Raw genomic sequence first — 12781 nt, 5'->3', positions numbered from 1 at the left:
TTCTTTCTTCTTTTAAAGGACAACAAAAATGACAGGTTTTAAAAATGTCTTTTAATTCTGAAGGAAAAAAAATGAACAAGAAAAAGACCCAGTTAAACTTCCACAAGCAAATGTTAAAGGGCCCCACCAAAAGGAAAACTTGTTAATTGTTTTGATTCCTTAAGTTGTATGAAATCTAGCAAGTTTACAAGCCTGGGTTTTCCAGAGGCCTAATGGTCTTTCTTTAATACACCAGAGTTGGAATGGACTTGCTCAGTAAAGCCCCACTGAGTGAGCCTCAGCTGCAAGGACTTGCTAATAAAAGTGTCTCCAGCATTTTGCTTTATAGCACCACTGTGAATTGCAACATTAAAAAAAAAAAAAAAAAAAAAAGCTGTTGGCTCAAAAATAAGCTTTATTAGCTCTGCCTGGATTAGGGTTACCAGTGAGGCTCACAGAGGGGAAGTCTCATTGTTCCCTTCACAGGTTCACATACCAAGTCTACTGTGGGAGGACACACCACATACAGACGGCTTTCTATGCACTCACTATCTCCATTTCCTCTCTCTCCACTTGCTCCTGAGCCACTAGCTTTCACCCCCAACACACAACCGACTCTGGTCAAGGTCACCAGTGACCTCCAACTTGCAAAACCCAACGGTCATTTCTCAGTCCTCCTCTTGATGAACAGCGGCGCTTAACACTTTCTCCTCCTGGAAAACGTTTATCCCATGGTTCCAGGGAACAACACACCTGAGTTTTCTTCCTGCCTGGCAGGGAACTCCTTCCCGGTCCTCTGTGCTGGCCCTGCTCATGTCCACAGCCTCTAATCCTTGTGGGGTACCAGGGCTCCATCCCTGAACCCCTCCTCTATTTACACTCACTTCCTTAATATTCTCATTTGTCTCCTGGCCTTAAATACCATCAATGTGGCTGACAGCTTCCAAATTTCCATCTTCAGCCCAGAGCTCAACAAAGAGCTCATCCTCAGCCTCACAACCAATGAGGGATCTTCCCCCACACCCACACATGCTCCTTGCATGGTCTGCTGCTTGTCAGTAAACGGTGACCTCATTCCTTCAGTTGCTCAGGACAAACACCGTGGAGTCCTTGTTGACTCTCTTCCTTCTGTCCCCACATCCAACCCATCTGCAATCCTGACTCTGTCCACTTCTGCTGGTACCATCCTGGCCCAAGCACCACATCCTCTTCTCTAGATTACTTCAGTGGCCTCCTAACTGGTCTCCCTGCTGCTGTCCTTGTCCCCCAACAACCGATTCTCCACACAGCAGCCCAAATGGTCCCTTTTAAAATGTAGGGCAGCTCTCGTCACCCCTCTGCTTAAAGCACTCCAAAGGCTTCCCATCTCATTTACAATAAAACTTCGAGTTCTTTTAACAGATTAAATGCTTCTCTCATCCTGAGCCCTCTCCTCCTCTTACTCCTTTCTGCTCACCACACCCCCGTATCAGTTTCCTATGGCTGTGCTAACAAACTTACAAACTTAGCTGCTTAAAACAACACAGATTTATTCTCTTATAGTTCTGGAGACCAGAAGTGTAAAAGCAAGGTGTGGGCAGGGCTGCATTCCTTCCAGAGGCTTCAGAAAGAAAATTATTTTCTTACCTTTTCCAGCTTCAAGCTACCTACATTCCTTGGCTTGTGGCCCCTTCCTCCACCTTCAAGGCCAGCAACACAGCATCTCCTCTCCTCCCTGACGTCCTGCCTCCCTCTTACAAGGAGACTTGTAATGCACTGGACCCACCTGGATAATCCAAGATAGTCACCCCATCTCTAGATCCTTAACCTAATCATATCTGCAAAGAGCCTTTTATCATGAAGGGTAACATACTCGTGGGATCCAGGCATTAGGATGTGAGCGTATTTGGGAGGGGGCCATTATTCAGCGTACCATAGCCACCCACTTGGACCTTCCTGCTGTTCCTCAAACACAGCAGGTGCACTCTGCCTCAGATGAGCTTCAGCTGCACCTGCCTCAAGTTCTTAGCCCTTGCTATTCCACTCTGCCAGAGATCTGCACAGTGTCCTTCACCCCTCCTTGAAGTCTTTGCTCAAAGCTCACCTTCTCTGCAAAGTCTTCCCTGGCCACTCAAAAGTGCAAGCCCCATATCACCTCTACTGTCTTGTACTTCTCCATAGCACTCACTGCCATCTGATAACTCTATTTAATCATGTCTTTATTGTATACAATGGAAGCTCTCTGAGAAGCAGGTTTTTTATGTTTTATTCTCAGCTGTCTTCACTATATAGAACAGTACCTCACACATACATAGTCAGCTCTATATAAATAACTGAATGAGATAAAAAGTCCAACTTTAAAAAAAAAAATTAGATTGCTTTTATTCTCAAAGGTCACAGACACAGCTCAGCTCCTGGCATGTGCTGCCTTCCGTAGGCTCTTTCTTATTCACATGTATTATTTTTGCTTTATGCTTTTTTTTCTAGTAAACTTTTTAATTGTGGAAAAGTTCAAACACATAAGAGTAAAGTGAACAATATAAAGAACTCCAAAGTACCCATCACTTGGCTCAATGATCATTTGCCATTCTTGTTTCATCTAGCTCCCAATCTGTTTTTTAGAGTGATTTTGCCTTTCCCTAAATTTGTGCTTAAAGAAGGCAGGCACAACAATCACATGAATTAAAAGGAACTCCTGAGGGCACTTGGGTCTCCAGCATACAAGGAACCTTCCACATAACTTCCTGATAGACAAGTCTGGTGGCGAGGGTGAAAGTAAAGAACTAAGGGAACCCTGCCAGCAACTACAGGTCTGCAGAATCACTTCTGCCAGGAAAATCAATTCAGCCTCACTTGCAATGGATTCCTGACTTACACAGACTTCATTAAGATTATAGATCTTTAGCTATAAGCGCCTGGATTTTAGTTTCTCCTACATGGACATAAAATCACATTTTCCTTGAAACTTGAAATACCATCATCTAATATACTGGTCTTTAGTTCTACCATTACTTATTTTTTTTTTTGCTGTCACCTACTTCTTGCTCACCAATATTATAAATTTCAAGTTTTTAACCTCTGTGGCTTCCCTCTTTTTCTTTATTGCTTTGTTTAGGCACATTTCTCTATCTTTTACTTGAAAAGCATGACATCATTACTTACGGGGCTGAATTCCTAAAATCACACATTAGGAAACACAAAGAACTAAAATATACATTAAAAAACTGAAAACAAAATTACAGAGCTGGAGAACAGATCAGTGGTTGCCAGGGGTTAGAGATGGAGCTGGGGGTGAAGGGGTCAGGGAAAGGACTTGAGGCCAGTGTCGCTGTCAAAGGCTGTGAAAGAGTAGCACAGGAGATTCTTGTGATGAATGTTCTACATGTTGACTGCAGTGGTCACGCAAATGTACATCCATGTAAAGTTCCATAGGTTCACAAATATGTGCATATAAAATAGCGATTTGTGGATTGTGCCAATGTCAGGTCCTGATTTTGCTACTGTTCTGTAGTGGGATATTACTAATGGAGGAGACTGGGGGTAGGGTACACGGGAACTCTCTGTACTATTTTTTGCAACTTCCTATGAATTTATAATAATTTTTAAAGTTTAAAAAATGAATGTTGGTAAATACCTAAAAGCCATCACTCCTCAGAATTATTCATGTTGTAATATAACAGCAGACTTACTTTTCTCCTAAAAACCAACTTGTAATTTTGAAATCAACAACTGTGTCATTGTTATCCACTAAAAAATAGTCTCCTTTAAATGCCAGGAATCTTGTGGGCATGAAAAAAGATGAACATAAAATTATAAATAGCAAGATTGTAAACCTGTTCAATGAACTGTCCAACAAGTAACTTTGCTTACTAAAAGCTACACTGTTTTCAAGATGTTTCGGCAAGAAACACTCCCACAGAGATATTAAGTCCCTTGAGGGACAACTATTGAAAGGAAGGAGCTGGAGACCTCAGCATCAAAAGTACACAAGGATCACAAACTAATGTAGCGGGAGTTCAGTTTTCAAAACAAAGCCCCAAAAGCAGAAAAAGAGGAGGGGATATGGAAAGAAGGCAAAGTCAAAGCAAAATCAGTCTCAGGCATGGTTTGTGGGATAATTAAATCTCAAAGGCCTCCCAGTAACAGAGTTTCTTACTGTTAGTCAGTTACCAATTTGGCATAAAGATCTAAGCAAACAGGTTTTCTCCAAGGGCATACATTTAGTTCATGGTGCCAGTTCCACATAACTGGCTCAATTTCACTAAAATCCCAAGGCACCTAGATTAAAAGAGAGATGGAGAGAGAGAAAAAATGCAAGCCTCTTTAAAATGAAATCATAAAGCAGCAGGACATTCCACAGAAGGACTTCCTCCCTGTTTCAAAATAAAAACACCCCAAGAAACAAATGAAAATGCTACTTATTTTAATTATTTTGTGGTTTTAATTTTAATGATTAATGAAACAAAGCCAATTCTACAAACTACTGGCCTTCTATGGTCATTCTCATGTAAGAGCTCTATAAAAATAATGACTTCACAGATCACAGCCAACTTAGTCACTGTACGCTAACAGGGTTCTGTTTAAGAATATTTTCTATTCTTATACATGTGCTCTAAAAACCGGGTTAACAACAAAAAAAAAAAAGAGCCAAATCCAACTGGCCATAGAGGGAAGAATTCTGGTGGACAATTGAACTACTGTGTTGCAAATTAAACTGTTCACACCTGCAGAATAATCTCACCAGCATAACCAATCTACCCTGTAATGCAGCCCCATTGTACCAAAAGGGGATCTCTTCTTCTACTAGATTCTATCTTTCTCTGATAAACTCTTTGGATGAGAAAACCAGCAGCAGATGTGAAAGCCACATGGCTCTCTACAAAGCAGGAGAGCAAAAAGCAATGTTAAAAGAAATGATTTCTTAAACAGCAGCTTGCTATCAAGAATGAAGATTTTATCATCTAATGCTGACTTTGTGTAAAGCAGCTAGCTATTAGACCCTGTTCCAAGACTTCGGCTAACAGCATCAGGCTGAAATCCAGGAATTGGCCTCATTTAGCTACACTCTTGTTTTCAACTCTTGGGAGCAGGGCCAATGTGTAAAGTTAGAATATAACAAATCAAATTTCCAAGGGGAAAGAAAACAATATAGGTACTCATGCTTAATGCGACTGATAGGCTCTGAGCACAGTTCACACTTCAGCACATTTTTTAAGTGAATTTTAGCCTTTAAATAATTTCCATCATTTCCTAAAGACACACACGCTGCATCAAAAAATATTTGCCAATGCCCCCACTTAAGCAATACTGCAACAATCAAGAATATTGAAAATTCTTTCAAATTCATATTCAAGTAGAAAAATGATTAAGCAAAATGCTTAATCATTAAAGAAAGAGTAGAACGGCTGGGCATGGTGGCTCACGCCTGTAATCTCAGCACTTCGGGAGGCCGAGGCAGGTGGATCACAAGGTCAAGAGATGGAGACCATCCTGGCCAACATGCTGAAACCCTTCTCCGCTAAAAATACAAAAATTAGCCGGGCGTGGTGGCACACCTGTAGTCTCAGCTACTTGGGAGGCTGAGGCAGAAGAATCACTTGAACCTGGGAGGCAGAGGTTGCAGTGAGCCGAGATCGCGCCACTGCACTCCAGCCTGGCGACAGTGAGACTCTATCAAAGAAAAAGAAAGAGTAGAACACCATAAACTGTCTAAATGGTCCTGTATCATGTGTGATTTCACTGAACTGCCATGGAGGTAGCAAGCTCTAGAGTCTAAATTTGGCTACAGTTTTCACCACTCTCAAACCACCTTCATGTGCTGAACTTCATAGTCTTGGTGGTGCTTTGAATTTTATGTAGTTTTCCTACCAGTGAATTTTGCAAACCCTTTCTCCTGAAGCTGTAAACACCTGTGTAAAATGTGTTATAGAATCCAGGGATGAAAATGCTAACCACTAAACAAACTAATTTTCTGGCAGTTATGGAGAATGGATACTCCAGTGTCTCCTAGAGAATACAGTTGTCCATCAAAGGCCAAATGGTTAGCAATCAAACACCCATTTAACTTATGAAAAATCAACAGAAATCTATAAACGTAATACAATGCATTAACAGAATGAAGGAGAAAAACGGTGTGATCATCTCAATTAGGTGCAGAAAAAGCATCTGAGAACATTCAAGATCCTTTCATGATAAAAACTCTTAATAAATGAGGTATAGAAGACATGGACTTTAACACAATAAAGGTCACATGTGACAAAACCAAAGCTAACATCATACTCAGTGAAAAGTTAAAAGCTTTTCTTCAGGAATAAGACAAGGATGCACACTCTCACCACTTCCATTCGACATAGTACTAGAAGTCCCAGTCACAGCGATTAGGCAACAGAAAGAAATAAAAGGCATCCCAGTAAAAAGGAGGAAGTTATTCTGTTCCTGTTTAGACAATCTAAACATAAACATACGAAACCCTAAATACCCCACCAAGAAACTAATAAACAAATTCAGTGATACTGCAGGGTACAAAATCAATATACAAAAATCAATAGAGTTTGTATACACTAACAACAAGCTATCTGTAAAAGAAATCAAGAAAATAATCCCATTCACAATAGCCACACCAAAAATAAATACTTAGGAACAAATTCAACCAAGGAAGCTAAAGACCAATATGCTGAAAACTATAAAACACTAAGGAGAAAAGGGAAGATACAAATAAATAGAAAAATATTCCATGTTCATGGATTGGAAGATGATTATCCAAATGTCCATAGTACTCAAAGTGAGTGAAATGCAATCTCTATCAAAATTCCAAAGACATTTTTCACAGATATAGAAAAAAACAATGATACAATTTGTATACAAACACAAAACATTGCAAATAGCCAAAGCAATCCTGAGCAAAAAGAACAATGCTGGAGGCATCACAATACCTCATTTCAAAATATACTACAAAGCTATAGCAATATAAACAGCATGGCACTGGCATAAAAACAGATACATAGACCAGTAGAACAGAATTGACAGTCCAAAAATAAGTCTGTGCATTTACAGTCAACTGATTTTCAACGAAGGCACTAAGAACACACAATGGGGAAAAAAGTCTCTTCAATAAATGATGTTGTGAAAAGTGGATATCCACATACAGAAGAATGAAGTTAGATCCTCATCTCACACTATTATAAAGAAGTTAACTCTCACTTGAAGCCAGGAGTTCAAGACTAGCCTGGGCAACAAAGCAAGACCCTGTCCTTACAAAAAATTTAAAAGTTAGCTGGGCATGTTGACGTGAGCCCATAGTCCCAGCTACTCTGGAGGTTCAGGTGGGAGAATCATGTGAGCCCAAAAGTTCGAGGCTACAGTGAGCTACAATCGCACCACTGCATGCCAGCCTGGGCAATAGAGTGAGACTCTGTCTCAATAAAAAATAAATAAATAAACTCAAAATGGATTAAAATCTTAAACATAAGAGTTGAAACTGTAAAACTATGAGAAAGAAACTTAGGGGAAAACTCCATGACACTGGTTATAGGTAATGATTTTTTGGATATGACCCCAAAAGAACAGGCAACAAAAACAGACAAATGGGATTACATCAAACTAAAAAGCTTTTGCACAGCAAAGGAAACAATCAACAGAGTACAGAGACAACCTACAAAATGAGAAAATATATTTCCAAACCATGTATCTGATAAGCAGTTAATATCCAAAATATTACATAAGGAACTCAAATAACTCAACAGAAAGAAGACAAAAAACCCAATTTAAAAATGAACAAAGGACCTGAATAGACATTTCTCAAAAGACGACATACAAATGGCCAATAGGTATATTTAAAAATGCTCAACAGTACTAATCATCAGAGAAATGCAAATTAAAACTACACCTGTCAGAATGGCTATTACCAAAAAGACAAAACAAGTGCTGGCAAAGACATGGAGAGAAGGGAACCCTTGCACACTGTTAGTGGGAATGGAAATTAGCACAGCCATTAAGGAAATAGAGGTTCCTTAGAATATTAAAAATAAAACTACCATATGATTCAGCAATTCTGGTTGCTGGGTATACATCCAAAGAAGTGAAATCAGTATGTCAAAGTGATCTCTGTACTCCCAGACTCACTGCAGCATTATTCACAACAGCCAAGATACAGAATCAACAGATAAATGACAGATAATGTGGTATGTATACACAATGGAATACTGTTCAGCCTTTAAAAAAAAAAAAAGAAGGAAATCATGTCATTTACAACAACATGGTAGGTGAACCTAGAGGGCATTATGTTAAGTGAAATAAGCCAGCCACAGAAAGACAAATATTGCATGATCTCACTTAAACGCAGAATCTAAAAAAGCTAAGCTCATAGAAGTAGAGAGTAGAATGGTGGTTACCAGTGGCTGGCGGGGCAGGATGGGACACTGGAAAGATGTCAAAGGATACAAAATTTCAGTTAGATGGGAGAAATAAGTTTAGAGCTCTACTGTACAGTATAGTGACTTTAGTTAATGATGTATACTTGAAAATCACTAAGAGAATAGATTTTAAGTGTTCTCACCACAGAAAATAAGTATGTGAGGTAATACATGTTAGTTACCTCAACTGAGCCATTCCACAATGCATAGATATTTCAAAAATCATGTTATACCTGATAAATATATATAACTTTATTTGTCCATTTAAAAAAATAAAACGAAATTTTTAAAAAAGAAAAATCAGGCCAGGCGCAGTGGCTCATGCCTATAATCCCAGCACTTTGGGAGGCTGAGGTGGGTGGATTACTTGGGGTCAGGAGTTTGAGACCAGCCTGGCCAATATGACAAAAATCCTGACTCTAATAAAAATACAAAATTAGCTGCGTGTGGTGGCATGCACCTGTAATCCCAGCGACTTGGGTGGCTGAGGCAAGAGAATAGCTTGAACCCAGGAGGCAGAGGTTGCAGGAAGACAAGATCATGCCACTGCACTCCAGCCTGGGTGACAGAGCAAGACTTTGCCTCAAAAAAAGAAAAGAAAAATCAATCACACACTCTTGGCCAAAAAGACGAGAACGAGAGAACAATTTTAATGGCATAAACCTTTGCCTCTTTCAAAGTGTGGCCAAAGCCACACTGGCATCCCCTGCTTAGAAAGTAGACTCAATGGGGCCGGCAGTGGTTCATGCCTGTAATTCCAGCACTTTGAGAGGCCAAGGCAGCAGATCACCTGAGATCAGGAGTTTGAAATCAGCCTGGCCAGTGAAACCCCATCTCTACTAAAAATACAAAAATCAGCTGGGCATGGCAGCACGTGCCTGTAGTCCCAGCTACTCGGGAGGCTGAGGCAGGAAAACTGCTTAGGCCCGGGAGGCAGAGGTTGCAGGGAGCCAAGATCGTCCCACTGCACTCCAGCCTGGGCGACAGAGCAAAACTCCGTCTCAAAAAAAAAAAAGAAAGTAGACTATCAGGCCCCACCACCAAATCTCCTGAATCTGAATCTGCATTTTATCAAGATTCCCCCATGATTCCTAAACACAATGCAGTTTGGCCTAAACGATATCTCCCACCATTCCACTCCACAGGCATATGCCCCAGAGTAAGCGTGAGACGGGTGACACTGATTTGCAACTCCCTTGGTGGGTCTCAGTTCTCACCCGCCTTGCACCTCACTGAGTGAGTTACTAACATTTAAAGGGTACTTTGGACTATACACCTAAGACATGACTTCACCTAAAACATGTTCTGTCCCCGAGCTGACCCCTCAGCTACCAACCTAACAACTGGCTCAATTTAACCAAGGGCTCACATCTTTGCATTAAAAACTGTGGGTACATTAATAGCACAGACAAGCTCAATAAAGGCTGAGCACCAAGTTGTCGGCCACCAGCACACTGCCACAGGTCAGCCATAACTCAGACTCAGGGAGAAAAGAGCTCTTGGGCCACAGAAAGACACACACCGAGTGGTGATGTGGAACATAATCCTTTAAGGTCAAGGTGGCTTTCCTTCAAGTAAACTTGCCATCCAAGTCATTAATTCTGCAAAGTTTATAATTCTGTGAGTAAATTTCTATTACCTAGGAGAGTCCTATACTTTAATCACACATTTAGGAAAATCTTGAACATCTGTTGGCGACAGCTTACCTGTGCACATCTTCCTAGTTCTTTCCTGTCCAGATACTGAAATATATTGATTGCCAATTCATAAGGCAGTTGGATATCAAAGAAAGGCACATCATTCATTTCATTCTGAGGGAAAAAAAAAGGAAGTAAGTTTACAATTCTTAGATATGGTAATAACTCAAATTTACAGGCCCTTTAAATGACCAGAGATATTCTTAGGTGGTAATAAGATAGATGAGGCTGTTTCCCAGGAGGGAGGCATCCGTACTGTTTCACGAGGCAGTCATGGAACTATTTCAGAACCTGCCAGCCATCCTCCATTCTCTGAGCCCTCTACGCCTCCACTCCTCATATTCACTTAGGAAACCCATGTGACCATTTCCCATGGTGCTTCACAAAGCAGCAGGGGTGCTATCTTCCAGCCTGGTGTATGGCACAGGAATCAGTGCCAAGGTCTGTGGAAAGCCTCCTGACCTCTAAGGAAAGGTGAGCAGCAGGCGGCCAAGAAAGTGAGCCTTGAAATCAGGGAGGCCACCCCTCCTCCCAGGACAACCACCACTCCTCCCAACTAGGAAGGGAGTGAGCACACACAGCTAGAGAAAAGCTGCTTTAGGTCACTAAGGGGTTTTCACTGGGAAAAGAATAGGGCTATAAACACAAGCAAAAAGTAAACAAGCAGACACTGCTCTTGATGGAGGTGAACGCCACCTCTCCTTGGCCACTGGAGAAGTGCAAGGTTTCCTAATGCTCTCAGGGGCTTACACTGGTTAACCTGAGCAGGCCAGTGCAAACAAAGCAGTTCTTCTTCGGTGTCATTTATTAATGCAAAGAAATCAGAGCTCGACTGCCTTTGGATAAGCAATTAGAGATGAGGTAACGGGCTTTATTTGAGAGATAAGGCTGTCATGACGATCCTGGTAGCACAAAGCAATATGAGTGTAAAACAGAAAAAAAGCCAAGCGTACGTATGTACCCCTCTGCCTGTTCCTAATCCACCTGCCAAAGCTCACTTTGGTATGGGCTTCTGCAAAGCTAGGAAAAGCTGCACTCTGTGTCCCAATAGCATTCGCTTAATAAAATCCATTTCTAATAAGCTTTGGCTGACATCAGTGACTTACTGCTTACAAGCGAATTGTTAATTCACTAGTCAAATGCAGAGGTCTTACATATTGCAAGGCTGCTGTCTCAAAGCAAACAAACAAAAAATCACCTCAGTGTTTTTTAAGGGAGTCTAAGCACTGATTTAGACCCTACCAAGACTTAGGGTAAAGATTTTTCTGGAATGAAGTTTCTGTTCATCTAGGAATCTCGGGGCTAAAAGACAGCCCAGAGCATAAAGAGGAAATGCAGTATTTAACTGCAAAAATAGCGCAAAGGATGAAGGCCAAAAGGGATCTCTGGAGGAAAAAAAGAGTAAGAGTTGACAGCTCTCTGTGGGCAAAGAGAAGGAACAGAATGTTAAATCAAGAGAGGAATTTTGGCCATACAGAAAAAAAAAAAAAAAAAAGGGAAAACAAATCTGCAAGTGTAATTAGAAGGCTCAGGGGTGCTTGCCTAAAAAAATAATGGAAAGTCATTGGTTTAATGTCAGGCTCCGTCCCCTCCCACAACTAACTGGCTTTACTCATCAAGAAAAGGAGGCATCACTTTCTCTCTCGGCCCAGATACAACTTGAGACTCCTCAAATCAACACTGGAGGGAGTCACTGCTTGCCAAGGAAAGCTACACTCGAGATGAAACTTTCATTTGTAATCATGGTCTTCCTCCTGCTTTCTTTTTTGGATTATTTTGACCTTGTGGAGAGGCCTTCTTTACCTACTTGGTAAAGAAACAAGAGAAAAATGTTCCTTATCCTCCTACAACCCGAACAAAGGCAAGGAAAAGCCTACGTTCATTGAAACTGAAGTCTCATTTAGCCTTTCACTGTTAGAGACTTGCCAGGCATCGCTTTCTTCAATTGGTCCCATTTAAGACTCACTAGGAACTGGTTTCTGGACTTGACACTACTCTGACGAGACAAAGGACACCCTTATCTTTGTTTTTAGCTATTCTGGTACAGAAAAGTCACACCTCTGGTAACAGGAGCCTTCCATCTTTTGCCTACTCCGTTGGCCTAGCCTCCATCCTCATCACGGAAGATAATGCCTGTATCTTGGCATCACCCTAGCCCTGCCACCAGCATCCTTGATCCCAACCAGCATAATCTCTGGAATGCAACCCAGCATGGAGGTTCAGAGCAGAGATTCAAACTGATACATGTGTTCGCTCACCTTACCAACAAGCAACCAGGTTAAGTGCATCTGTGCTTTCTCATCTGTAAAACAGGTAAAAGCACTCTATGAAACAGGTATGCTATTAAGAATAAAAATGAGACCCCATGCTGGTCTCACTGTTAATGCATGCATTATGATGGTTCTTGATCATTTACAAGTTCCGAAGGGCAACCACTGTTTCAAAGCATTGAACTGTAATTTTGTAAATGACGTTACACAGCCAAACTTTAAAAAATCACCGTGCTGTCAGAATTATTATCTAAACTCCAAAAGAGATAAAAGTCCCAGACTTTCATGTAGATGACCTTCCGTGTGGCTAACCACTGGAAAATGATAGGGAAAAAAAAGAAACCAATACACTAAAGGAAGGTCCACATCTCAAGAAATATGTAGATCCCCCCCAAGGTGAGGAGACCAAATGCTCAAGTTTCATGCTGCACACTTAAAGACTAAT

The 12781-nt window shown here is 41.0% G+C and overlaps 1 protein-coding gene across 26 annotated transcripts in view; it reads right to left on the bottom strand.

Moving 5' to 3' along the window:
* The window catches only part of FBXW8 (F-box and WD repeat domain containing 8), a 115686-nt gene that overhangs the window by 93435 nt on the left and 9470 nt on the right, over nt 1–12781 (bottom strand). For 23 of the 26 annotated variants that reach the window (XR_012420711.1, XR_012420709.1, XR_001483652.4 and 20 more), the window contains exon 2: nt 10076–10180. The exons of the other annotated variants lie outside the window; for them this stretch is intronic. Coding sequence is in view for 7 of the 23 variants with exons in the window: in XM_005572347.5 (XP_005572404.1) it covers nt 10076–10180 (105 nt within the window). In the remaining 16 variants the exon portion in view is untranslated. The remainder of the gene's footprint in view (nt 1–10075; nt 10181–12781) is intronic. 26 annotated transcript variants of the gene reach the window in all.

This window comes from Macaca fascicularis, chromosome 11, assembly GCF_037993035.2.
Source record: "Macaca fascicularis isolate 582-1 chromosome 11, T2T-MFA8v1.1".
NCBI classification, from domain to species: Eukaryota; Metazoa; Chordata; class Mammalia; order Primates; family Cercopithecidae; genus Macaca; species Macaca fascicularis.
The sequence above is the reverse complement of the archived record's forward strand: the minus strand, read 5'-3'. Positions and strand labels throughout refer to the sequence as shown.